This window comes from Scyliorhinus canicula, chromosome 6 (assembly GCF_902713615.1).
Source record: "Scyliorhinus canicula chromosome 6, sScyCan1.1, whole genome shotgun sequence".
Taxonomy (NCBI): Eukaryota; Metazoa; Chordata; class Chondrichthyes; order Carcharhiniformes; family Scyliorhinidae; genus Scyliorhinus; species Scyliorhinus canicula.
In genome coordinates, this window is record NC_052151.1 from 217691787 (window position 1) to 217719085 (window position 27299).

General features: G+C 52.9%; 1 protein-coding gene across 2 annotated transcripts in view; it reads left to right on the forward strand.

Annotated features, from left to right (window-relative positions):
• LOC119967873 (transmembrane protein 132C-like) overlaps positions 1-27299 on the forward strand; it is a 40871-nt gene extending 13572 nt beyond the window's left edge. The window contains exons 5-10 of one of the 2 annotated variants that reach the window (XM_038800954.1): positions 2653-2796; positions 6590-6795; positions 8430-8715; positions 10223-10414; positions 24289-25248; positions 25285-27299. In XM_038800954.1, the coding sequence (XP_038656882.1) occupies positions 2653-2796; positions 6590-6795; positions 8430-8715; positions 10223-10414; positions 24289-25248; positions 25285-26373 (2877 nt within the window). In that variant the 3' untranslated portion in view covers positions 26374-27299. Of the gene's footprint in view, positions 1-2652; positions 2797-6589; positions 6796-8429; positions 8716-10222; positions 10415-24288 lie in introns of both variants that reach the window. The other variant, XM_038800953.1, reaches the window with a different exon arrangement.

Here is a 27299-nt window from a genome sequence, read left to right on the forward strand (position 1 = left end):
TCCGGGATGGAGTGGGGCGTTCTGTGACAGGGAGGGTGACTGGCTAGTTGGTTCCCAACAAGCCCAACTCAACGGCGGAAGTTGACCACAGAAAATGCGGGAAAAAACGGGGAGCATCGGTGGAGGGCGGGAAAACGCAGAGTTAACAGTTCGAGCTCTGGTGACACTTCGTCAGAACTGAAGGGAGGTAGAAATAACAACAATAATCTTTATTGTCACAAGTGTGTGGTGGTATATTAGCGGGTGGCACGGGAGCACGGGTGGCTCGCACTGTGGCTTCACAGCGCCAGGGTCCCAGGTTCGTTTGCCGGCCTCGGCTGACTGTCGGTGCGGAGTCTGCACGTTCTCCCCCCGTGTCTGCGTGGGTTTCCTCCGGGTGCTCCGGTTTCCTCCCACAGTCCAAAGATGTGCGGGTTAGGTGGATTGGCCGTGATAAAACTGCCCCTTGCTGTCCAGGGATGTGCGGGTTGCGTTACGGGCCTCGGGCGGGGTGGATCGGGTGCAGACTCGATGGGCCGAATGGCCTCTTTCTGTACTGGAGGGATTAGCTATGATCGACGGACTGAAGTCGCTCCAATCAAAACACAGATCTGTAAATTCCTGATTACTCGGCGTCAGATTGGTGGGGGGGGGGGGGGCTTTAAGCTGACCTGCTTTACGGCAACTCGTGCAGTAACAAAGGGTGGGCGGTGTCCCCCTTCGCTCCATTTCTCTCACACTTGGCTGCTAGAGTGAGGGAAGCGCTGCACTGTTTGACTCTCACCTGGCCTGAGTCAGGAAGGTTGGGTGGGACGGGCACCGTAGAATTTAAGCGTGGGTAAACCAGTGCGGAATGCGGGTTGTCGCTCCGAGGCGGTTATGACCCGCAGGCTGATGTGTTGCGTTTTGCCGTGTTTGGTGTACAGGGCTGGGAATGAATGATCTGGGAAGCAATCGTCATGTGTAAGTGCTCCAGGGCACCACGTCTGCACCAGGGACCGATGTGACTCGTGACACGAAGCAGCCCTTCTATTGTGCAAGGCAGCTTGGCACGTGAAAAGATAAAGACAACTGATCTGAGAGTCACAGAGTTTCACAGCACAGAATGACGTCCTTCGGCCCATCGTCTCTGTGCTAGCCGCCCAGCCCCCATCTATTCTAATCCCATTTTCCAGCACGTGCTCCGTAGCTGTGTGCGCGCTGGGGTGTTTCAAGTGCTCACCGAAATGCTGCTTAAATGTTGTGAGGGTTCCCGCTGTTTTGTTTCCTGTGTGGGAGGTAACATGGGCCGCTCAGTCCTTGGTTAGTGATGAGGTCTTCTGAATCTCGATGAGGGAGATTCAAACTCGTCCAGTAGTAACAAAAGGTTTATTGAGTCACTAGAACAATATTTACATGAGCTCTTTACTTTAAATTTGATACTAGTGATTAGGTTAACAAGATCTAACTACAGTAACTATACGTTACTCCACTCGCCATCTGAACTAGTCTGCTATTGCCCTGGTCACAGTACACCCCCGAGAGAGGGAGAGAGACAATGTGGCTGCCTTTTGTACCCCTTCTTCGTCCTGCCCTCTAGTGGTCATGTGGTGCTACTGATTACACATTAACCGCTTGTGTACACGCACATACAGAGATCACTACACCCGCCTCAATCACCCTTTCAGGACGTGAGGTCCAGATTCCCAACCCCCTCTAGGTGCAAAGGTTTATCCTCAAATCCCCTCGAAATCTCCTGCTCCTGACCGTAAATTTATTCCCCCTGGTTATTGACCCCTCCACTAAAGGGGAACAGTGTGTTCCTCTCCACCCTATCTGTGTCCTTCATCATTTTGTCCCCCTCAATCAGGTTCCCCCCCCCCCCCACTACCCCAGGTCCGTCTCCCCCCCCCCCCCCCCCCCCCCCACCCCCACTACCCCAGACTAACCAGCCTCTCTTCACAGCTGAAACGCTCCGACCCACGCAGCACCCTGGAGAATCCCCTCTGCACCCTTTCTGGCACAGTCACATCCTTCCTATAGTGCGGCGACCAGAACTACACCCAGTACTCGAGCTGTGGCCTAACCAGTGTTGTATACCGTTCCACCGTACCCTCCCTGCTCTCGTATTCTGTGCCCCGGATAATAAAGGCAACTGTTTCACGTGCCTCCTTAACCACCTGATCTACCAATCCTGCTGCCTTCAGAGACCTATGGACATGAACCTCAAGGTCGCTCTGGTCCTCTACACTTCCTAGCGTCTTGTCATTCATTGTGCGTTCCCTTGTCCCTTGTTAGCCTTCCCAAAGTTCATCGGCGAATAAATGTCAGGGTTAAATTCCATTTGCCACTGTTCTGCCCGCCTGAGCTGCCCGTGTGTATCGCCGTGTAATCCAAGGCTGTCCCCGCTATTCACCCCACCGGCGGACACAGCTCGGCCTCGCTGTTTAAACTAGTTACTGAGGAACTCACAGATCATACCACCCATAGTCACCTCTCTACACGGACCCAGCTCCAATCCCCGCCGGACACCACTGGCCACCGGCTCCCAGTGGCAGCAACGGCCCTCGACCCGGGCCCTCTGCCTTTCTCCCCCGGCGAAGCGCCTTAACCCTCGTCGCCACCGTCCTTCTGGCAACGCTCGCCATCCGAACTTTGCACCTTAACCTCTCTGACCCTTGGACTGCCCAACAGGAGCAGGAGATCCTCAACACGGCCGTCCTGACGGGGCGTTTGGTGACGGTGCCAATCAAAGCGGTGACGGTGGACGGGAGCGGCCTGGTGACAGACGTGACCGAGTTTGTGGAATGTGCGTCGGAGGACAGCGGGATTGTTAAGGTGAGCCCGGGCCGGTCATGTTCAGCCACTGCTGTGGCCCGTCAGGGTGCCCATAGCTCCCGTTCCCATTCCCGCACCAGCCTCGTGTTTCTGGATCTCCATTCCCACCCACACACCTCAGTCTTATAATTCAACATCCTTCTTTCAAAACAACTCACGCCTCGCCATCTATCTCTGAAACCTCATGAAATGAAAAAATGAAAATGGCTTATTGTCACGAGTAGGCTTCAATGAAGTTACTGTGAAAAGCCCCTAGTCGCCACATTCCGTCAACTGTTCGGGGAGGCTGGTACGGGAATCGAACCGTGCTGCTGGCCTGCCTTGGTCTGCTTTCAAAGCCAGCGATTTAGCCCAGTGAGCTAAACATCCCCTCACCTAAAGAGCCCCTCTTCCAGCCCCACAGCCCTCCCTATCTCTGTAACCTCCTACAGCCCCTACAACCCTCCCTATCTCTGTAACCTCCTCCAGCGCCTACAACCCTCCCTATCTCTGTAACTTCCTCCAGCGCCTACAACCCTCCCTATCTCTGTAACTTCCTCCAGCCCCTACAACCCTCCCTATCTCTGTAACCTCCTCCAGCCCCTACAACCCTCCCTATCTCTGTAACCTCCTACAGCCCCTACAGCCCTCCTATCTCTGTAACCTCCTCCAGCCCTACAGCCCTCCCTATCTCTGTAACCTCCTCCAGCCCCTACAACCCTCCCAATCTCTGTAACCTCCTCCAGCCCCTACAACCCTCCCTATCTCTGTAACCTCCTCCAGCCCCTACAGCCCTCCCTATCTCTGTAACCTCCTCCAGCCCCTACACTCTCCCTATCTCTGTAACCTCCACCAGCCTCTACAACCCTCCCTATCTCTGTAACCTTCTCCAGCCCCTACAACCCTCCCTATCTCTGTAACCTCCTCCAGCCTCTACAACCCTCCCTATCTCTGAAACCTCTTCCAGACCCTACAGCCCTTCCTATCTCTGTAACCTCCCCCAGCCCCGACAACCCTCCCTTTCTCTGTAACCTCCTCCAGCCCCGACAACCCTCCCTATCTCTGTAGCCTCTTCCAGGCCCTACAACACTCCCTCTCTCTGTAACCTATTCCAGCCCCGACAACCCTCCCTATCTCTGTAACTTCCTCCAGCCCCGACAACACTCCCTATCTCTGTGACCTCCTCCAGCCCCGACAACCCTCCATATCTCTGTAACCTCCTCCAGCCTCCACAGTCCTCCCTATCTCTGTAACCTCCTCCAGCCCCTACAACCCTCCATATCTCTGTAAACTCCTCCAGCCCCGACAACCCTCCCTATCTCTAACCTCCTCCAGCCCTGACAACCCGCCTATCTCTGTAACCTCCTTCAGCCCCTACAACCTCCCTATCTCTGTAACCTCCTCCAGCCCCGACAACCCTCCCTATCTCTGTAACCTCCTTCAGCCACTACAACCCTCTCTATCTCTGTAACCTCCTCCAGCCCCTGACAACCCTCCCTATCTCTGTAACCTCCTCCAGCCCCTACAACCCTCCCTATGTCTAACCTCCTCCAGCCCCCACAAACCTCCCCATCTCTAACCAACCCACAGCCCCAACAACCCTCCCTATCTCTAACCTCCTCCAGTCCCTACACCCCTCCCTACCTCTAACCAACCACATCCCCTACAACCCTCCCTATCTCTGTAACCTCCTGCAGCCCCTACAACCCTCCCTATCTCTGTAACCTCCTCCAGCCCCTACCACCCTCCCTATCTCTGTAACCTCCTCCAGCCCCTACAAACCTCCCTTTCTCTGTAACCTCCTCCGGCCCCTACAACCCTCCCTATCTCTGTAACCTCCTCCAGCCCCTACAACCCTCCCTATCTCTGTAACCTCCTCCAGCCCCTACAGCCCTCCCTATCTCTGTAACCTCCTCCAGCCCCTACAACCCTCCCTATCTCTGTAACCTTCAGCCTCTGCAACCCTCTGAAATCTCTCTGCTCCTGTATTTCTGGTCTCGTGCGCATCTCTGATTTGCTCACTGATTTGGATGCTGCACCTTCAGTTCCCTGGGCCTTGAACCTGGAATTCCTTAACGTCTGTTCCCATCCCAGACCAGATCCCAACAATGGTGAGGTTGCTGACCAGAAATTTTCATTTTACAAGACTGAGGAAAGGATGCAGTGCTCCAGGAGTGATTACAAAAAGTAACAGGGATACGGTTTATTAAAATAAACTTTATTACTAACATAGAATTAAAATATCTTTAACATCACAGCAGAAAATAACTTACAATAGTTCCTTTTGTTATTGGGCCAGGGTTTAGAGAACCCCAAAGTGTATCATGGAGTTCACCTGACCCACAACTTTTACTAGATTGTGGTATGGGGAGCACACGGCCCACTCTACAGGTGTGGTACAGCAGAAATGGGAAAGTATTTTTTAAAGCAAAACAATGTTTATTCCATGAACTCAAGTTAACCTTTTTAAAACATACAGTGAACATCTTAGCAACCATCAATTCAAATACACCCCCCAAAGAATACAACGCTAAGTAGTACGTACGCTGTCCTTTTGACATCCAGAAGACTTACAAAAAACATAACCTTTATCAGAAGCACCTTAGGTTAATTTCACGACTCAGAACATTTATAATTCTGTATTCCCCAAATGATCAAGAGACAGTCTTTTGATGGCAGAGAGATCAGCAGCACACCCGCTCTGTCTGGCTTCAGCTCCAACACTGAAAGCAAAACAAAAACACACCCTGCAGCCTGCTCAAAAACGAAAGTAAAAAGCTGACAGACAGCCCAGCTCCACCCACACTCTGACATCACTGATACACACCCATTTCTTAAAGGTACATTTCTTAAACACCCGTTTCTTAAAGGTACTCTCACATGACACTTAAACATTACTACTCAATACAGTGAATACAAACCCTTAACTGCTATCTTTATTCCCACTCAAACAACAAACCCATTTTTTTGAACCCAATTAATTTTTTGCAATTTAGGGGCAATTTAGCATGGCCAATCCACCTACCCCGCACATTTTTTGGGTTGTGAGGGCGAAACCCACGCAAACACGGGGAGACTGTGCAAACTCCACGCGGACTCCATCCCAGAGCCGGGATCGAACCTGGGACCTCAGCGCCGTGAGACAGCAGGGCTAACCCACTGCGCCACCATGCTGCCCTCAACAAACCCATTTAAGCTCTCAATCCACTTTTAAATACTGTGAGCACTCGGGAACACTTGCTGTGCAAAGGTTTTTATGAGACGGTTGGAAAAGATAGACCTGACCCCTGTCAGAACCAAGCAGAATCTCTGGCTGTATTTATTCTGAAATGCCCCAGCTCATCTTCCAGCCACAAACCAAAAGCGAACATCAACACGTGACTGCTTCCATTAACTATATCATCTCACTAAACTAACGCAATGACTCTAATTAACTACTCTGGAGGTAGCCATCTCAATATAAACAAAACTTCATTGGCGCAAACTTTTAGGATGCGTTAATTGTACCTCGGGCTCCCAAAAACGGAGCTGTCTTTCAAACCAGGATTGTTAAAAATACTACCGCAGCAGTCATACACACAAACCCAGGATTTTCACCCTCACTGCACCAACTACATATAATACAACGTAGCCGAAACCCCGACATTAGTCACATCTCTCACCTCCTTTCAGATGCTCCGCGAAACCTCCCTTTTTGACCGAGCTGTTGATCGCCATCCCTGGTATTTTGTTGTCGTGATTTCTCAAGCGAAGCCCCGGCAATGCGTTCCGACCTTTTCGAGGCGCTATGTAAATGCAGGCTGTTGTCGTTAAGGTGTCCGAGGGCTGCGACTACGTCTACGTGGACGGGAAAGAGACGGGAGGGCGACAGAGCATCCGGGTGGACCTCTCGTACGAGCGCCTGAGCGCCACCCTCCACCTCGCCGCATGGGCGCCCCAGCTGCCACTGCGGGTCGAACTCTCGGACTCCCAGCTCAGCCAGGTCAAAGGTTGGCGGGTGCCCATCCAATCCGAGAACAGGTAAGGGGAATCAACACCTGCACATCCCTCCCGCGTTAACGTCACTTCCTTTTGTAATTTTTTATGCAGAACGTCCACCGTTGTAAACTTCTATGTTAATGTTTACGCGGGAAAACACCTGGGTAGACATATATTCAGAGGTGGATACCTAAATAAATAATCTTTATTGTCACAAGTAGGCGGACATTAACACTGCGATGTAGTGACTGTGAAAAGCCCCTCGTCGCCACATTCCGGTACGGGTACACGGAGGGAGAATTCAGAATGCTCAGCTGGTACGGGAATCGAACCCGCGCTGCTGACCTTGTTCTGCGGTCTGGCTGCGCGCGACTCCAGACCCGCAGCAATGTTGCCCTCTCAGATGTTTCCGACTTCAAATGGAAGGGTGGTTAGCACTGTTGCCTCGCAGCTCCAGGGTCCCAGGTTCGATTCCCGGCTTGGGTCACTGACGGTGCGGAGTCTGCACGTCCTCTCCGTGTGTGCGTGGGTTTCCTCCGGGTGCTCCGGTTTCCTCCCGCAGTCCAAAGATGTGCGGGTTAGGTGGATTGGCCGTGCTAAATTGCCCCTCATTGTCCAGGGATGTGCAGGTTAGGTTACGGGGATAGGGCTGGGTAGCGGGCTTCGAGAGGGTCAGTGCAGACCTGATGGGCCGAGTGGCCTCCTTCTGCACGGTAGGGACTCTGCGAGAGAGACCGTGCGCAGTAAACTGGGCCAGTCTGCGAATGGGTAAATCGAAACACGAATGGATGCGTTCAAAGGGCATTTCATTTAAATTTATACCCCTGAGGGCCTACAGCTCGATTTGACAAACAAAAAAGACAGCCGTGACAACGTAGAGAGGGAGGAAACAACATAATACCGAAAGAGGGATATGCAGAATCACAAAAATACTCCCAGGTAAAGGATACTCCGATCACAAGGAAATACTTTTACTGTTACATTTGGGAAAAGAGGAGGTCTGGAGCGCCGTGGGCCCACTGAGAAATGAGCATTTCAAGAAGGGATTGGGCCCCAGGGCTGGTAACCCAGAGGCTGTAGGTTAACGTTCCGGGGGAAACTTCGGTTTCAATCTGGCCAGGGCGGCCCTGTGGAATTTACATTCCGCGGCACGGAGCTCATCTCGTTAACGGTGACCGTGGCAACCATCGTCGATTGTCGTTCAAAACAAAAAACATCTGGGGCGCGATTCTCCAAAATGGAGACAGCGGGGGCCAGCACGGCGCTGGAGCGGTTCACGCCGCTCCAGCCTTGCATCCCGGCGCGGACTGGGGGCGGCGCCGACCCGCGCATGCGCGGTAGACTCGCGGAATGCTCTGGCCCCGACTCAACATGGCCCGGGGGTTCTGGGGCCGGACAAAGTAGGCCCGAGGGGGGAGCGCACGCCGGTGTCGGGGTGGCGCGGTCGCGGCAATTCTCCGGCCCGGCGCGGGGCTCGGAGAATCGCGCCCCTGGTTCCCCAATGCCCGTTTAGCGGGGGAAATCTGCCGTCCTTACCCCGGTCTGACCTACGTGTGACTCCCGGACCCCACACAGCGAAGTGGTTGACTCTTAACTTCCCCACCCCCACCCTCTGAAACGGTCGGAACCAAACCGGTCAATCCCCGGGGTAACCTTTCCTCTTTCCCTTGAAACAGCCCAGCCGGAGACACCGAGGGGAAGGACGAAGAGGAGGTGGGCGAGAGCAAGGGGCGAGGGTGCTCGCTGCGGTATCAGCAGGCCACCCTGTGGGTCCTCTCCCACTTCGCGGCGGCCCCGACCCCGGCCTCCGGCGGGCCCACGGAGCACATGCTGGGCGCGGGCTGGCAGGTCGACGTGACGGAGATGGTCGCCCCGTTGGTGAGGGTCAGGGACCCAGGAGTGGCGAGGGTGAAGGAGGGGAGGACGTTGGTCGGCCTGAAGCCGGGGGTGACGGCTGTGCAGGTGAGTGAGACTGAAGTGAGGGGCAGGACCTGCACCAGGGAGAACTGAGCCACAGCTCCCAGAGTTTACAGCACCCCGTATAACCTGCCTTAAAATATAACACATCCCGAGAGGCTTCACAGAACTGTAATCAGATAAAATGTGACACAAACTTACTGAGGAGCTGGAAGGGCAACTTGAGCAAAGGCAACTTGAGCAGAGAGGAAACGGTGTCTTAAAGGGAGAAACAGATAGGGGTGGGAAGAAGTTCCAAACCTTCTGGTCCAGACAGCTGGCAACTTAGCTGATAATGGAGGAGGTTACAGAGATAGGGAGGGGTGTAGGGGCTGGAGGAGGTTACAGAGATAGGGAGGGGTGTAGGGGCTGGAGGAGGTTAGAGAGATAGGGAGGGTTGTAGGGACTGGAGGAGGTTACAGAGATAGGGAGGGTTGTAGGGGCTGGAGGAGGTTACAGAGATAGGGAGGGTTGTAGGGGCTGGAGGAGGTTACAGAGATAGGGAGGGTTGTCGGGGCTGGAGGAGGTTACAGAGATATGGAGGGCTGTAGGGGCTGGAGGAGGTTACAGAGGTAGGGAGGGGTGTAGGGGCTGGAGGAGGTTACAGAGATAGGGAGGGTTGCAGGGGCTGTAGGAGGTTACAGATAGGGAGGGTTGTAGGGGCTGGAGGAGGTTACAGAGATAGGGAGGGGTGTAGGGGCTGGAGGAGGTTACAGAGATAGGGAGGGTTGCAGGGGCTGTAGGAGGTTACAGATAGGGAGGGTTGTAGGGCCTGGAGGAGGTTACAGAGATAGGGAGGGTTGTCGGGACTGGAGGAGGTTACAGAGATAGGGAGGGTTGTAGGGGTTGGAGGAGGTTACAGAGATAGTTTGGGTTGTAGGAGCTGGAGCAGGTGACAGAGATAGGGAGGGCTGTAGGGGCTGGAGGAGGTTACAGAGATAGTTTGGGTTGTTGGAGCTGGAGGAGGTGACAGAGATAGGGAGGGTTGTAGGGGCTGGAGGAGGTTACAGAGGTAGGGAGGGTTGTAGGGGCTGGAGGAGGTTACAGAGATATGGAGGGTTGTCGGGACTGGAGGAGGTTACAGAGATAGGGAGGGTTGTAGGAGCTGGAGGAGGTTACAGAGATAGGGAGGGTTGTAGGAGCTGGAGGAGATAGGGATGAGAACAAAGAACAAAGAAAGTTACAGCACAGGAACAGGCCCTTCGGCCCTCCAAACCCGTGCCGACCATGCTGCCCGTGTCAACTAAATTCGTCCATACTTCCTGGGTCCGTATCCCTCTATTCCCATCCTATTCATGTATTTGTCAAGATGCCCCTTAAACGTCACTATTGTAACTGGACCCTCCAGCCTTGATCAACTGTTGAGCCTGGTTATTGAGGCCTCGGCCCTGAGCGTGAACCTCCCCGCTCGTGTTCTTCTGTCTTTCAGCCCTGATGGGCCATCCTTGGCCTCGTTGAACATTCCTTTCATTCTTTATTCTTTGTTTTCACTCACTTTTCTCTCGCTGGCCAGGTCCTGTCTCCCGTGTCGGGCTCTATTCTTGGCCAACAGACCGTGACCATCGCGGATGACAAGGTGACCATCACCGACATGGACGTCCAGCTGGTCACCGGTATCAGGCTGGCCCTCAGGCCTACCCGGCAGCACCCTCAGGTGATCATCGCCACGGCGACAGCGCAGGAGTCATTCCACACGCCCAAACAGGTAGGACAGCCAGGTACCCCCCGAGAGTGAAGAGAAGGGGCAGTGAGTAGAGTGGGGGGGGGGGGGGGGGAGAAGTCCGTATGAACCTGGGGGGGGGGGGGGGGGGGTTACAGCAGGTCAGGACCTCTGACCTTTCATCCTGTCCGACCTTCCACACCCTGAGACCATAGAACATAGAACAGTACAGCACAGAACAGGCCCTTCGGCCCTCAATGTTGTGCCGAGCCATGATCACCCTACTCAAACCCACGTATCCACCCTATACCCGTAACCCAACAACACCCCCTAACCTTACTTTTTAGGACACTACGGGCAATTTAGCATGGCCAATCCACCTAACCCGCACATCTTTGGACTGTGGGAGGAAACCGGAGCACCCGGAGGAAACCCACGCACACACGGGGAGGACGTGCAGACTCCACACAGACAGTGACCCAGCCGGGAATCGAACCTGGGACCCTGGAGCTGTGAAGCATTGATGCTAACCACCATGCTACCCTGCTGCCCAAGGGCCGGAATTTACCCATTTTCTTTTGGCAAAGTGTCGTGTCGCAAAATTTTCACACACTTGACAAAAACAGATATAAAGGACATAATCTTAAATATAAATGGACGGACATCCCTCGGAACACTGCCTGCGCCCCCCCCCCCCCCCCCCCCCCCCCCCTCAGCTGTGTACTACCTGGCCATGAATCCCTCCCACCTGGGGAGGGGGGGGCTGCATTTACCTGTGCGCCTCTGGAAGGTTCTGGTCACCAGGTGCACGTTGTTGATGGAGCTGCCACGGTTTGAGGTCGGTGTGGAGATTTGAACGCATGACCCGTTCGCGATAACACAATTCAGTTGCGTCATTGGCGTGGGTGGGTTTGGGGGCAACCGGGCGAGGAAATCCCTCGACCGCAAAAGCCATTTTGAGACGCATCGCTCGATTCTCCGCCCCTTTCGCTGTTCCCGCCCACTCCTCCGACCCCCGACCCCCCCCCCCCCCTCCCCCCTCTCCCCGGCACTCCGAAACAGCAGCAGAAGACCCAGGCATCAGTTGAAGGAAGAGACAAGATTAGGAGCTGCCGCGGGAGGGAGATCGCAGCTGCGAGGAGACGCTGGTCGGCGAAGGTGGAAATGGGAAGGGTCGGAACTGGAGGGAAGGGGAAACGTCCGAGACGGAGAGGGAAGGGATATAGGTTGGAGGGAGGGGGACGGGTCAGAGACAGGGGGCAAACCCCCTCCCCAGGTGGGCCCCCCCTTGGGGTCGGCTTCCCCCGGCCATTCTCCGGGCCCCAATGGGCCGAGCGGCCGTCCGTCTTTGTCCGGTTTGGCCGGCGTGGGTTACGTATGGTCCCACACGGCGCGGGGGGGGGCATCTGACCCCGGTGAGGGGGGGGGGCACTTCTTCCTTCCCCGCCCGGCCACTATACGGCTCTGTCATGGCATGCGGCAAAATACGACTGCCGGTCTGCGCACGAGCCGAATCAGTTCCCCGCATGCGCGAGATCTCACGACGCCGTTCCGCGCATGCGCGAACTTGCGCCGTGCGACCCCTCAGTGTCCACCTAGCCCCCTAGACAGGTGGGAATTCCTCACCTTGGGGGCCCGTTGACGGCGGTTTTCCCGTCGGCGTGGGAATTTAACCCTCGGAAGTGGTGAGGGAAAGGGCGAGGGAGCAGGAATTGTCAGAGGCGGGGTTAAAGGGGAGAGTCAGAGGCGGAACATGCAATCGTACTTATTTCAGGGCAGGTGTAGCCCATTCGGCCCCTCGCGATGCTCCACCTTCTGAGAACATCATGGGTGATCTAATTCTGACCTCAACTCTACTTTCCCGTCAACCTCCAAACTCTTCAACTCCCTTGTTAATGAAGAATCTCTCTCACTCTGCCTGGAATGATAGCCAATGACCCTGCCTCTACTGCTCTCCAGGCTAGTGAGGTCTCCTCAACTCCATCTTTAACCCCCTTATTTTTGGACAGTGTTCCCCCTAGTTTGAGTCTCCCCCCCCCCCCCCCCCCGAGGGGTAATCAGCCTCCCTTCCCAGCATCCACCCAGTCAATCCCCCTCAGAATCCTGTGCGTTTCAATAAGATCCCCTCTCATTCTGCTCCTGAACCCTTAACGAATACGGGCCCAAAACTTCCCTCAAACGATAACGTCCTGAACTCGGGAATCACTTGAGTGAACGTTCTCGGAACTGCTCCCAATCCTGTCAATAGGGGGCAGCAGAGATCTAGTGGACTCGTAATCCAAGGTAATCCAGGTTCGAGTCCCACCCAAGCAGATGGTGGAATTTGAATTCAGTAACAATCTGGAATTGAAGTCTAGTGATGTCCGTGGAACCATTGTCCATTGCCGTAAAAAAAACATTTGGTTCACGAAGGTCCTTTAGGGAAGGAAATCCCCCGGTCCTTACCTGGCCTGGCCTACACATGACTCCAGACCCCACAGCAATGTGGTTGACTCCGAAACGAAATGGGCACATCCTGTAAAACAATTCTGAAAATATCCTTTCTCAGGTTAAAAACTGTGCCCATTTGCTGTACCCCGGACGTGAGTTAGTTAGGGGATTTGCAAAAGGCGAACTTCATTGAACTTTTCGTTGAGGTAACTGGGAATGCGGCGAATGTTCTCCATGAGGAATTTAAGGGAGCGTTTGACAAGATTAAACGGCTGGTGAACAAAATGATGCGGTGGCGGACTAGCGGGGGTCATTGTCCCATTGGTCAAAAAGTTGTCTTCAGGATAAAGAGAGTCGTAGAGGATTGTTTTTTTTTTAATGACCCTTCTCCAAGGGTCAGACCTTTTTGATGACATATAAAATGAATATGGAGTGAGATTTCCGAATGGTACCACACTTGGAGCACTGGTGAAGAGTGAGCACCATATGAATCACCTCCAGTAAACAGGCTAGCATACATGGCAAATGGAACGTAACTTGGAGAAGTGCGAGGTGATGTATTTTGGTGCTGTTGAGCCTTCTTTCACCCTGTCCTTTCTGTGGCTCTGTTCCAATTAGGGCAATCAGTGAATCTACCTTCTTTCTGTGCTATCTATGTCCTACTGGGGCTGGTTTAGCACATTGGGCTAAATCGCTGGCTTTTAAAGCAGACCAAGCAGGCCAGCAGCACGGTTCGATTCCCGTATCAGCCTCCCCGGACAGGCGCCGGAATGTGGAACTTTTCACAGTAATTTAGTTGAAGCCTACTCGTGACAATAAGTGATTTTCATTTCATTTTCATTTCATTCATAATGCTTAGAGTCGCCAGGTATCAAATGAACATAGAAGATAGAACATTACAGTGCAGCACAGGCCCTTCGGCCCTCGATGTTGCACCGACCTGTGAAACCCCTCTAAAGCCCATCTACACTATTCCCTTATCGTCCATATGCCTATCCAATGACCATTTAAATGCGTTTAGTGTTGGCGAGTCCACTACTGTTGCAGGCAGGGCATTCCACGCCCTTACTACTCTCTGAGTAAAGAACCTACCTCTGACATCTGTCCTATATCTATCTCCCCTCAATTTAAAGCTATGTCTCCTCGTGCTGGACATCACCATCCGAGGAAAAAGGCTCTCACTGTCCACCCTATCTAATCCTCTGATCATCTTGTATGCCTCAATTAAGTCACCTCTTAACCTTCTTCTCTCTAATGAAAACAGCCTCAAGTCCTTCCGCCTTCCCTCATATGATCTTCCCTCCATACCAGGCAACATCCTGGTAAATCTCCTCTGCACCCTTTCCAATGCTTCCACATCCACCAGAAGTTTCAACCGGATATCGATCAAAGAGCCAAACACCAGTTAGTTAGTTCAAGGTCAAGGGTACTTTATTTACAGACAATTAGTCATGCAACATAAACACTACTAGTGGACTACACCTATCGACTAACTTCAGGCACCGGCTTAGGTCAGAAAACAGTGGCCAATTCAATTCTGGATCTATCGAGTCCGAAGGAGTAACTGCTGCTCAGCTGGGCTCATTCGTCTGGTAGCGAGCGTTGAACTTTGACTCGCTTCTGGTGTTGCTGCGATTGGAGATGGCTGTGACCAGGGTACCCGGACGGAGAAAGAGCGAACATATGGCGATCTCTTCCTTTACACTCGGGGGGGGGGGGGGGGGGGATTTTTTGCGCTCTTTTTGGGCGGTCCTTCGATTTGGGCCTCACTAATTGGGTGATCCCTGATCACTCCGTTCGATTCCTTAGCCAATAAGTGGGCGGGGATCTGGATGGTTGGGCGTGGCCCAAGCGGTCACTGACCCCGTTGTTTGCGTTTCCCTTGGACAGTTGTGTGGCGCCGAAATGTCTGGGACTGTCCCGGTTGCTGGAGTACCAGCCCTTTGATTTGGTGAAGCTGGGCCATCACAGGCTAATCGGCCCCATTAAAATGCTAATGCGACGGAGATTCAATACCGTCTGGGCTTCCTGCTGACAAATATACATTTCTGGCTCTCAGCCTACCTGAGTCTTGGCTTGTCCATTTTACCCATCAGGCTTTGCCAGTTTCTCTGTACCTAGTTGGAAGTGGTCATCCCAGATCGCTACAGTGCAATGGATGGGGGGGGGGGGGGGGCGAGGCAACACAGACGTAACGGTACAATTCCTGGAGAGTGTGGAGGAAAAGGGGAACCTGGAGATCCATGTGCACCGATCTCTGAAGGTGTTGGGACACATTGAGGAGGTCGGCTAACAAAGCGCGTGGGGGATCCCGGTCTTCATAAATGAAGGCATCGAGCACAGAAGTTATGCTCAACTCTTCCAGCTCCCCCGTTCGGCCTCGTCTATGATACCGTGTTCAGTTCTGGTCACGGCATTTCAGGGAGGATTCGACAGTCCTCGGGAGGAGATTTACGGGAACATTTCTGGGGATTGGCGGGTGTTTGGTCACGAGGTCAGGTTGGAAAAGCTTGGACTGTTTTCCTCGGAGCAGGGCGGAAGGATAGACTGGGTCGAAGTGCAGGAGATTATGACAGGCTTAGATACATCGAGGCGAAGTTCTCCCAATGGCTGATGGCGCAAGGGGACCTTTTGGGCAGCAGATACAGGGGAAAATGCCAGAGAAGAACCTTTATTCTGTGCAGAGAAATCCAGAACACGGTCCCAGGGTGGTGGAGCCAGGAGACGGTTTCAACAGGAAATTGGATGAGCATGTTACGATATCGGCCCAGACCCCAAACAACTTTTCTATCTGTTAAACTGTGAGGAAAGGATACATGTGTGGAAAGGGACAGGAGGAGAGGCCTTTCAGCCCCTCCAGCCTGCCCCGCCATTCAATTAGATCATAGCTGATCTGTTGCCTAACTCCATATATCTGCCCTTGGCCCACATCCCTTCATATCTTTATTTAACAAAGCAAACTATCTCGGATTTAAAATTAACAACTGTTCCTGCTTCAACTGCTGTGTGTGGGAGAGATTTGCAAACCTCTACCGCTCTGAGTGAAGGAGTTTTTCCCAACATCTCCCCTGAACGGTCGGGCCCTAATTTTCAGAATCTCCATCCTGTGGAAACAGTTTATCTTTATCGAGCCTGTCTTTCCCAGTTAATATCTTAAACACTTCAATCAGATGACCCCTTCACCTTCTAACATCTCGTGAAAACAGGAGTAATTTGTGGAATCTCTCCTCGTAGCCCAGGTATCATCTTTGTGAAGCTACGTTGCTCTCCCTCCACGGTCAGTATATCCTTCCGAGGGTTGTGCTGCCCAGAAATGCTCACAGTGACTCCCAGGCAGGGTCTAACCAGGGTTTTTTAAAGCTGCAGCATAGACCCCTGTCATAGAATCATAGAATTTACAGTGCAGAAGGAGGCCAATTGGCCCATCGAGTCTGCACCGGATCTTGGGAAAGAGCACCCTACCTAAGCCCACACCCCCATCCCTGTAACCCAGTAACCCCACCCAACCCAACCCAACCTTTTTGGGCACTAAGGGGCAATTGCGCAAGGTCACTATCAACACATTGGACTGTGGGAGGAAACCGGAGCACCCGGAGGAAACCAACGCAGACACAGGGAGAACGTGCAGACTCCGCACAGACAGTGACCCAAGCCGGGGGAATCGAACCTGGAGCTGTGAAGCAATAGTGCTAACCACTATGCTACCATGCCCCGTAGATACCATGACGCCTCTAGATATCAAGGCTAGCATTCCATTGGCCTTTTTGATTATTTTCTGCGCTGCTTCCTGGCATTTTAAGGATCTATGTACATGAACCGTCAAGTCTCTTTGGACATGGACTGTACTTAACCTCTTCCCATTTAGAAAGCGCTCTGCTTGATCTTTTTTTGGTCCAAAATGGAAAACCTCACACCACCTGTCACAATTTCCCCTATTCACTTTCTCTGTCAATATCTCTGATGTGCCATCAATTGTACGAGAGACGAGTTGCTTTACAAAAGTTAGGCTTTAATAAACTAAGAACTTCGCCCTGCGGTCGTCTACAATAAAATGGACGACCGCCGGACGTTTGACTATTTATACCTCGGCAAGGAGGCGCGGTTAACTCAGCCTCTCGACCAATCGGTCGAGAGGCACATGACCGACCAGGGCCAATGGTAAGCCGGTGTTCTTCCCCAATGGCAGACAGGTATGCAAATCATATCACCACAATCTCCTTGCAATTTTTTGCTGTCATCTATACTGTCTACAATCCACCTAACTTCGTATCATCCGCAAATTTGGGTACATGACTTTTTATGCCATACTTCACCCCAAGAGTAATAACTGACCAATAGGTATCGTTTATGTTAAACTTAGTTTAATTTAAACACCATATTAGCATATAAGAAGTTTTGTAATTAACAGCCGAACAGTTCTTAAACATGAGGATAAACTGTAACTTATGTCCAACAGCTTCACTATGAATATTCTAATCAAGCAACCCAATACAGTTCAAATGCCACTTATAAATAAAGTTAACAGAACAGGGTTACTTTCGTTCCTCTGGAGACTTTGGAGAGAGACTCTTGCAGAAACACCCTGAACATCCTTTGGTCTCTTCAGACTCCAATCCTATGGCCCCTCCCACTAAATACATCATCTGTATCTCACTGAGATGTCACATGACCTGCTTAGCTAGGGCTAAACACTGTCTCTCATTCCAGCGAACTGTCCAAATATAAACAATATTCCATTATCATTTGTACGTAAACAAGCAAATATTTCAAATCAATAATTACCTCACTTTTATGACCCCTTAATCACAGCTTTAGCAGATATACTGCCGCTATGTATTTGGACACAGATTTTTTTAATAACATTACTGCAACAAATATAAAATATAACACAACAATTTCCTACATTTAACTCCGAGCACTTGAAGGAAATAAACTTTCAGGAATATAGGGATTGAGTGGGAGAATGGGACTGACGAGATTGTTCAGTGGGGAGGTGGCATGGATTCATGGGGTTACTGGCCTCCTTCTGTGCTGAAAAGGACCCTGCCGACGAGGTTAAACTGACTGGCCTGTAGTTTCTGGGCTTATCATTTCTGGAACAAGGGTTTATATGTGTTTGCAACTCTCCAACACTCTGGCCCCCACCCCTGTATCGAAAGAGACTTGATACATATGTCAAGTGAGCCCTCCCGAAGTGCCCTCCTATGCATGTCATCTGGTCCTGGTGGTTTATCAACTTTCAGTTCAACCAGCCTCTCTAATACCCCCTCTTTATCATTCCACCCAGTGCCTTAACCACCTCCTTTCTCGCAATGGCTTTGGGAGTAACTTCTTCCTTGGTAAAGACAGATGCAAAGTACTCACTTAGTACCTCAGCCATGGCCTTGCCCTCCATGTATAAATCCCAATTTTGGTTCCTAATCAACCAGGTGGCATTGTCTGCCTCACAGCACCAGGGACCCGCGTTTAATTCCAGCATTGGGTGTCTGTGCGGCGTCAGCGCGTTCCCCCCGTGTCTGCGTGGGTTTCCTCCGGGTGCTCCGGTTTCCTCCCACAGTCCAAAGATGTGCAGGTTAGGTGGATTGGCCATGATCATTTTCCCCAAGTGTCCAGAATCTTCGTTGGGATTGCAGGGTTAGAGGATGCTAGAACATTACAGCGCAGTACAGGCCCTTCGGCCCTCGAAGCGAATCCCTACAGTGCAGAAGGAGGCCATTCGGCCCATCTAGTCTGCAACAACCCTCTGAAAGGTCACCCCACAGACACCCACTCCCCCGCCCTATCCCCACAATCCCGCCTCGGGGCAATTTAGCATCCATGGGGAGGGTTGTGGGCCTAACGTAGGGTCGGTGCAGAGACTGGACGGGCCAAATCGTCTCCTTCTGCACTGTAAGAATTCTATAATGCCACTCCTCCTTATCGCCCACCATTTTCCGATTGACATGTCTATCTAGGTTTACCTTTCAGATTAGCTGCCACTCTCTTCTCATGATCTCCCTTTGCTGCTCTAGTTTCTCTTCCACCTCCCCCTCTGATATTGGTTGATCCACCTGACACGTGCCCCCCTTTTTTCTCTGCTTCGCCTTCCTCTCTACCCCTTTCGCCACCGACCTCTCCCCCCTCCTGGGAAAGTGCCTCCGCTATACCGAACTGCCTCCTCTTTCTAAGGCCGCCCCCCCTGTCCAGCGACTGTTCTCATGCCAGCCAGTCTTTGATACCCGATTTATCTGGGCAAGATTCTCCCCACGTTGGCACTGCCCAGCCCGATTATTAATCTGTACTCCGGGTTGCCCCCCAGGGTCCTTTTCCGTTTGCTAATCCGTACCTCACGAGACAGATGATGATCGACGTTCCCCTGGTGACACTTGACCCAACGGACCCCCCCCCCCGGAACCAGATTCAGCAATGGGCTCCTCTTTCATTGGCCGGGGAGGGGGAGGGGGGTGCGTGCAGATCTCGAATGAAAGTCGAAGGTAGCCGAGCAATTTGGAGTGACCGCCCGCAAAGGGGCCTTTTCCTGCTCCGCGTTTCCTCGATACCGGGTCGTCACCACGAAATCCAGTCGGGGATAAAGAATCTTTGTTCATCCAAAAGGGCGATTTAGAATGCGGGACTCTCTCCCTCAGGAAGTAGTCGAGAGGGATGTTGTTAGATACGTTTCAGGGGGAAGCTGGGTAAATCCATGAGGGAGGGAGGGAGAGGACATGTTGATGGGGTGAGCTGGAGGAGGGGGTGGGGCGCACGTGGAGCTACCAACGTGGACCTGTGGCGATGTCTGTGCGGAGTCTGCACGTTCTCCCCGTGTCTGCGTGGGTTTCCTCCGGGTGCTCCGGTTTCCTCCCACAAGTCCCGAAAGACATGCTGTTGGGTGATTTGGACATTCTGAATTCTCCCTCCTCCCTTTGAGGGCCGAAGGGCCTGTACTGCGCTGTAATGTTCTAGGATCCTCTAACCCTGCAACCCCAACTAAGATTTTGGACGCTTGGAGCAACTGATCACGGCCAATCCACCTAACTTGCACATCTTTGGACTCGTGGGAGGAAACCGGAGCACCCGGAGGAAACCCACGCAGACACGGGGAGAACGTGCAGACTCCGCACAGACAGTGACCCGAGGCCGGAATTGAACCCGGGTCCCTGGTGCTGTGAGGCAGCAGTGCTAACCACTGTGCTACCTGGTTGATTAGGAAGCAGAAATGGGATTAATACATGGAGGGAGAGGCCATGGCTGAGGTACTAAGTGAATGTGGCGACCAGGGGGCTTTTCACAGCAACTTCATTGCAGTGTTCATGTATGCCGACTTGTGACAAGATTATTATCATTATTATCAACTCTGACAATAAAGGCTGAGGGATGACCTCAAAGCCTTCCCGTTGCCCTGCACGTTGTCCGTCGTCAGCGAGCAGCCTCATACCCTCTTGAATGCTTCGATTGAACCTGCCTCGCCTGCACTCTGAGGCAGTGCGTTCCTGACCCACAACCACTCTGTAACGGGCTCCCTCTTTTTAAACTCCACTCGCTGGCTTATTTTGGGTCTGGTTCTCCGTTACCCAAACCCCACCCAGTGCCCGAGTGATTCTCTCTCTCGCCGGTGGAACAACGGCCACCTCGCGCCTACTTCACTAGAGTAGCCCCCCCCCCCCAAGAGAGAGAAAAGGAAAATGGCTGCCTATCCACTACCTGGCAGCCTTTCCTGAGTGGACGGGTTCGAATCGCCCAGAGTACCCTCGGTTCTTGACTCCGGAATTATGGTAAGGGGTATTTAAATTGTGATTCGACCAGAGATAACTGATGAGAAAATGAGAGAGCAAGATGGGCTCCAATCGAGTTCAAATCATATATCTTTTATTAAACACCAAGATTAAACCTCATCAACACCAGAAAACAACATATAGGTATCTTATACTCTATAACTATGACTATGGGAATAAAAACTAAACGGACACAACGTAAATTCTAACTTTAAGCAGTATTAGCAACTATGAAAAGGTTCATGCACCCACCATTCCCACAAAGCCTCAACTGCTGTGTTACTCTCGGGAGCTTCACCAATGACTAGGAAATACTCACAATCCTGGATTATACATTACTCAGTTGAGTCGGCCTTGACCTTCTGGGCTGGCTGCGTGCTGTGAAAACTGCTGTCTGTAACTCGGTTCAGGAAGAGTCCGAAGGAGAAAGAGTTGCCATGTGGGTCCGAAGAGGGCGGAATGGCTGCCAAGCCACACTTTTTAAAGTCCAGATTTCAAAAAGTACCCGTGAGCTCCGCCCCCACCGGCAATTGCAAGAACAATTGGATTGCTGTCCTCCTCAGTGATAGCACAGTCTATTGAAAATCACAAACGGCTGAGACTGCCCTGCCCAGTATGAATGGGCCCCATCGATGTTCCTAATCACCTTACCCGGGGCTTACAGATTGCTTTCCCATCATGGAGATGGGTTCCTCCTTACTGCTGGATAGCCCCGTTATCGAGTCCATTGTTGGTATCGATTTTCCAATCTCGATGCGGGTCTGGTCTGGTGATGTCATCTGCTCCCTTTGTGTTTCGGTTAATCTAATCAGCAGCCTGCCTGGGCTCTTGACCATTTGTGGATTCGACTGGGGGGGCGGGGGGCCGCTGAGCCTGCTGGGAGAAACAGCCAGTTTTGTGCAGCCAAATATGGCCGCTTCTACCATTTAAAATGGCCAATGTACGTTTCACAGTCCTGATCGGTGTTGGTGTTGCCCGAGAAACTTGCAGCTCGCTGCGGGAACAGCTTTCACTCCCTCCTCTTTGCCTCCTTTGACCAATCACTTTAAACCCATGCACTTTCATTCTCAATCCTTTCGAACGGGGGGAACACCACTCCCCCCCCCCCCTCCCCCCACCCCCTCACCCCACCTTCCACTCCGGGCAGAAGTCCTTCCCTCCCCGCCCCCCCCCCCCCCCTGGCCCCCGAGGTTCGAATCACCTCGATCGAATCTGCTCTCGCCCTCCCCCTCTCCGAGGAAAACAGTCCTGACTTCCCCAGCTCACCTTTCTGACCGAATCTCCTCAGCCCCCGGAACCATATGAACGGTCTTTAGAATTCTGAAAGGCCTCGGTACAGATGGATAGCGAGAGAGAACGTTTGCCCTATTTCGGGGGGGGTAGGGGGGGGGGGGTGCATAACTAGGGGCTGTCGATATCACATAGATCCCCCCCCGACAAACCGCACAGGTCATCAGAAGAAGGAGGTGTCAGGGTTGTTAGCGCTGCTGCCTCACCGCGCCAGGGTCTCGGGTTCAATTCTGGCCTTGGGTCGCTGTCTGTGCGGAGTCTGCACGTGAGTTTCTGCTTGAGTGAGTTTCCTCCGGGTGCTCCGGTTTCCTCCCACAAGCCCAAAGAAGTGCGGGTTAGGTGGACTGGCCGTGATAAATTGCCCCCTTTGCTCTCCAGGGATGTGTAGACTGCGTGGAACTCGCCATCTCAGGAAGCTGCTGAGGCGATTTGTAGAGGTGGGTTTCAGGGGCTAGTAACCAAGCACTTGAGGGAAAGGGGAATGAATGTTCGGAAGGGGTGATTTCGTGGAAGCTGGATGGGTGCGCAAATGGACTTTCTGGGCGAAAGAGTCTCTTTCTGCACCATTTATTCTGTGTGACCCTAGCTTCTATTGTGGTTCATTGTTACCGTCCCAGATGCTGTTAGAACAGGTCAGGAAGGTCCCAGCTCTGGCTCTAAAGATCGGAACTTTTACTTCATCTTAAAGCATGGATGAACAGTCATAGGACTGCTAACAACAAAAACAATTATTAAACATCAAAAGTTTGAGTATCATACAATACCCCTTCACAAATGTTCTCAGATTTTAATGATAATACAGGTTACAAAATATAATTTCTGTCATAATGTTCACGGCCAACACACACAGTCCCTTTAAACCCATGGGTTGGCTGTAGTCAGAAGCACTCCACTTTGGAACCAGGTGGCAGATGTCACTCCATCGATCTTCCGTGGATTTCTCCTCTTCCTCCCAGACGGTCCCACGAGCGTCTCCAAATTCCACCCTCAAAAGAGTTGCTTTAAAATCTTATTTCAAACAATGCTTTCCCTCAGCTGCTTTCACCAAGGAACCACCTCCAGGTTTGCCAACTCTCCTTTCAAGCAAGGTTTTCTCCCAGTGGTTTTAGCAAGAATCCGCTTCTAGGTTTTCCAACTCTCCTTTTAGCATTCCCTTTCTCTTGAATCGCCCCAGCACCCGACCCTCTGCACAAAAGTCCAGGTACTCGGTCCCCAACAGAAGATTAATGTTTCCAAAAGCTGAAAATAAGGACACCAAACTCATGACTGCTTCGATCTCTGGCTTTTCTCTAGCCGATTTCACCCAGTTGGTCCTTTCTGGGTTTGTCTTTTGTCATGTGAGAGTACCTTTAAGAAATGGATGTTTATCAAATAGCTGCAGTGATGTCAGAGTGTGGGTGGAGCTGGGCTCGCTGTCTTCCACTTTTGTTTTCGATCAGGCAGCTACAGGGTGTGTTTTAGTTTCGTTTTGAGAGCGGGATAGCTGCAGGCAAAGCAAGAAGCTGCATACGGATCTCTGCAATCTAGGGGCTTTCCATAGCAACTTCATTGAAGCCTGCTTGTGACAATAAGCGATTATTATTATTAAAGTGTCTCCAGATCATTTGAGACCTGCTTCTGTAGAGAATTTAAACCTGCTGTCTTTCTGTAAAAAGGGTCCTTTGGTCTTATGGATGTTGCTCGGAAAGTTATGAAGGGTTACTAATAGAATATTGTATCTGAGGGGATTATTGGTGTTGATTGTTGCTAGGATGTTCACTGTAGGTTTATAAAGTGTTAACTGGATTCATAAATAAACATGGTTTTATTTAAAAGTACTTTAGATCTCTGCTGCATCGCACCTGTAAAGTGGACCGTGTGCTCCCCATAACCACAATCTATTAAAAGTCGTGGGTCAGATGAACTCCATGATACACTTTGGTGCTCTCTGAACCCTGCTCCATAACACTTTAACTTCAGCACCCTGTTCCAATGGTTGTTCCTCTTTGTTCCATTAACTTCCTGGTTTCTTTTCTTTTCCTGGGTTTCTAGAACCAACTGCCCTTTCGCCTCTCAGGAGCTTGCTTTCATGCACGATACTCCACTGTGTGGCCTTTCTTGCAACAAAGCTGCAAGAGATGTTCCCTTTTTCCCTACTAAGCTCCTTCTACCCTGGTTCCCAATTGAAAACTAAACTCAAAAGGGTATTTTCCCTTTTGCTAAGCAACATCCCATTCTGTCCCCAATCTCTGATTTACTTTCCCCACAGTAAACTCTCTCTGAGCATGATAGAAACCCCCATACAGGCAAAACACCCTTGTTTGGCATGAATTCAACACAATCTGAATAAAAAAAATTAAACCCACTCAAATATGTACATTATTTCTAATATTTTGCTGATATTATTACGTGAAGGCGCGTTGAGATGTGACAGATGTTTCTCTCTCTCTTTCTCTCTCTTCCGACTAGGAAGGTGTGTTGAGCCTTTGGTTGCGCTACAGTGACGGAACGACGTCGCCCCTCCAACGTCACAGCTCCGAGGACTACTCGCTGACGGTCCGGTCTCTGGATGAGCACGTTGTGTCTGTGCGCGGGCAGGGGGCCGCTGCTGAACCCGTGGCGGTGGTGGCGGAGGGCGGAGGTAGCGGCCAGCTGCTCCAGGTGAAAATGGCCGTCCCCACGGTCTGTCAGAAGGCCAAACGGAAAAGCGGCCTAGTTCTGGCGTCAGCGCAGGCCGGGGTTGACGTCCATTTTGAGCGGGAGGAGGAGGAGGAGGACGGCAGCCGGCAAGCTGAGGCCGAGGGCACGTGGATCTTCCCGGACTGGGAACACCATGACACCCGGATATCTGAGCGGGAGGAGGGTGCCGTCCGGGTGGAGAGCACAACCCGCCGGCTTCACCCCGAGAGGCGTGGCGGAAAGTGGGCCCCTCGGGATTCGGTGTTGGCTGCTCTCGATCCAAGGCTCCGTGACCACCCACCGAAGACGGAGGCCCCCACCCCCCCGGACCCCCTCCCGGGCTTCGGAGGGGAAGAGTTCTCGTTGACTTTCAAAGGCGTGACGGACTTGGAGATTGGCATGTACGCGCTGCTGGGGATCTTCTGCCTGGCCATTCTGGTCTTCTTCATCAACTGCGTCACCTTCGTGCTCAAGTACAGGCGGAAGGAGCTTCCACGCGCCGAGCCCGGCCTTCCACCCCACTGGGTGTGGTCGGGGAGCGAGCGGCATGGGCCGGCCCAGCAGGTAGACATCTCGCCCCACAGGAGGGAGCAGGCCTTCAGCTTGAGGGCCGGGTGCCATGGTAACGGGGCCTCGATCGAGGGGGGCAGTGAGCAGCCGGGCGACAGCTTGATCTCCCGGACCAATCTGCAGGGGTTCATCGAAGGGGTCTCTCTGTCCAATCAGCAGGGGTTAACTCAAGGGGTCTCCCTGTCCAATCAGCAGGGGTTCATCAAAGGGGTCTCCCTGTCCAATCAGCAGGGGTTAACTGAAGGGGTCTCCCTGTCCAATCAGCAGGGGTTAACTCAAGGGGTCTCCCTGGCCAATGAGCAGGAGTTCACTGAAGGGGTCTCCCTGGCCAATCAGCAGGGGTCCATTGAAGGGGTCTCCCGGGCCAATCTGCAGGGGTTTGATGAGGGGTTTTCCCTGCCCAATGTGCAGGGTTTCCATGAGGGGGTCACCCTGGACAATCCGCAGGGGTTCGCTGAGGGGGTCTCCATGGCCAACACGCAGGGGTTCACCGACACGGTCTCCCTGGCCAATGCGCAGGGGTTCAACGAGGGGGTCTTCCTAGCCAACGCGCAGGGGTTCACTCAAGGGGTCTCCCTGGCCAGCGCGCAGGGATTCACTCAAGGGGTCTCCCTGGCCAACGCGCAGGGGTTCACTCAAGGGGTCTCCCTGGCCAGCGCGCAGGGGTTCACTCAAGGGGTCTCCCTGGCCAGCGCGCAGGGTTTCACCGACAGGGTGTCAGAGCCGGATACAGGGAGGTGCCCGGACGGGGTTTCCCGGCCTGACCCTGGGGGGCGGCTCACGGGGCCAAACCTCCAGAAGCAGGGAGCCCCGGGGCAGCGCCGCGCTCTCGCCGGCGAATCACGAGCCGGTGGCGGCTGGTTGCACCAGACGGGCCAGGCGGGCCGCACGGCCTTGCAGGGTGGAGGGTCGGGGCCGGTCGATGACATGCGGGGGGCCGGGACCCGTGGCACGGCCAGGCGGCGGGGCGCCTCACCCCGCCCGGGCGGCGGAGGGGAGGGGAGCTGGGTGCCCCGCGCACGCGGGCAGGGCTTCATGGATGGGTACTGCACGATCCAGGGCTTTTCCCGCAGGCAGCGGCAGGAATTCCGGCCCGGAACGCTGCAGGACTTCAGGCCCAAGAGGGTACAGTTGTCCACTTTTGTGACGGCCGCCCCGGGGAAGCCAGTGCAGCCGCCATTGCCAGCCACGCAGTCCATCATCGTGGCCGACGAGGAGGACATCAGGTGGGTCTGCCAGGACATGGGGCTGCAGGACCCCGACGAACTGCGGAGCTACATGGAGAGGATCAGGGAGGCCTCTTAAAAAGGACAACACACCGGCCCTAACTGGTGGGGCCCACCTTGTGTGACATTTCTCCTTTAAGACATGATTTATACTTTTTTTCTATTATCTGATTGCACGCTCAGTGCACAGTGGGCTGGGTATTGACATAACATCAAGCTGCTGCTCCCTTGACCGTCAACACGTGAAGGAGATACCGAGGGGAGGAAATTTAAAGATAGGATAGCAGCAGGCTCAAGGGGCGGAACAGCCTACTCCTGTTCCTATTTCTCATGGTCTAGGGGTCGGCCACTCGGCCCCTCCAGCCTGCTGCTGCCCCATTCGATAAAATCGTGACCGATCAGATTGTGACCTGGACCCCCACATTCCTGCCGACCCCCCGATGACCTTTCACCCCCCCCCAACTCGTCAATCAGGAACCCATCTCCGCTCGGCCTTAAGAATATTTCGCGATTCTGCTCCCGCTGCCTTTTGAGGAAGAGAGTTCCAGAGACTCGGGACCCTCTGAGGGAAGAATTCTCCTCATCTCTGACCTCTCTGACCTTTCCTCGTAAGACAACCCGCCCCTTCCTGGTGTTAATCTGGTCTGAACTGCTTCCAATATGTTTACATCATTGAGGGAGGGAGAACATCTTACTCCTCCTCTACGGCTACCTCGCCAACAACTGTTTGCATTTGTATAGCCCCCACTGAACAGAGGAGAACATCCCAAAATCCGTCGCAGGAGCTGTTAATCGACGCCAGCTGGAAACAAGAGCTGGGGTTCGAGGCCTGCCCACTAGGCCGAGAGTTTCAGAAAGCAATGCCAGAGCGTGGGAGGCCCACGAAACTGAACGCAGCACCACCCACCAGGAACGGTACGCTCAAAAAGGGCAGAATTAGAGTAATTAAAGGAACACCGAGATTCCAGAGGGTGGAGGATGTTACATAGGGAGGGTTGTAGTGAC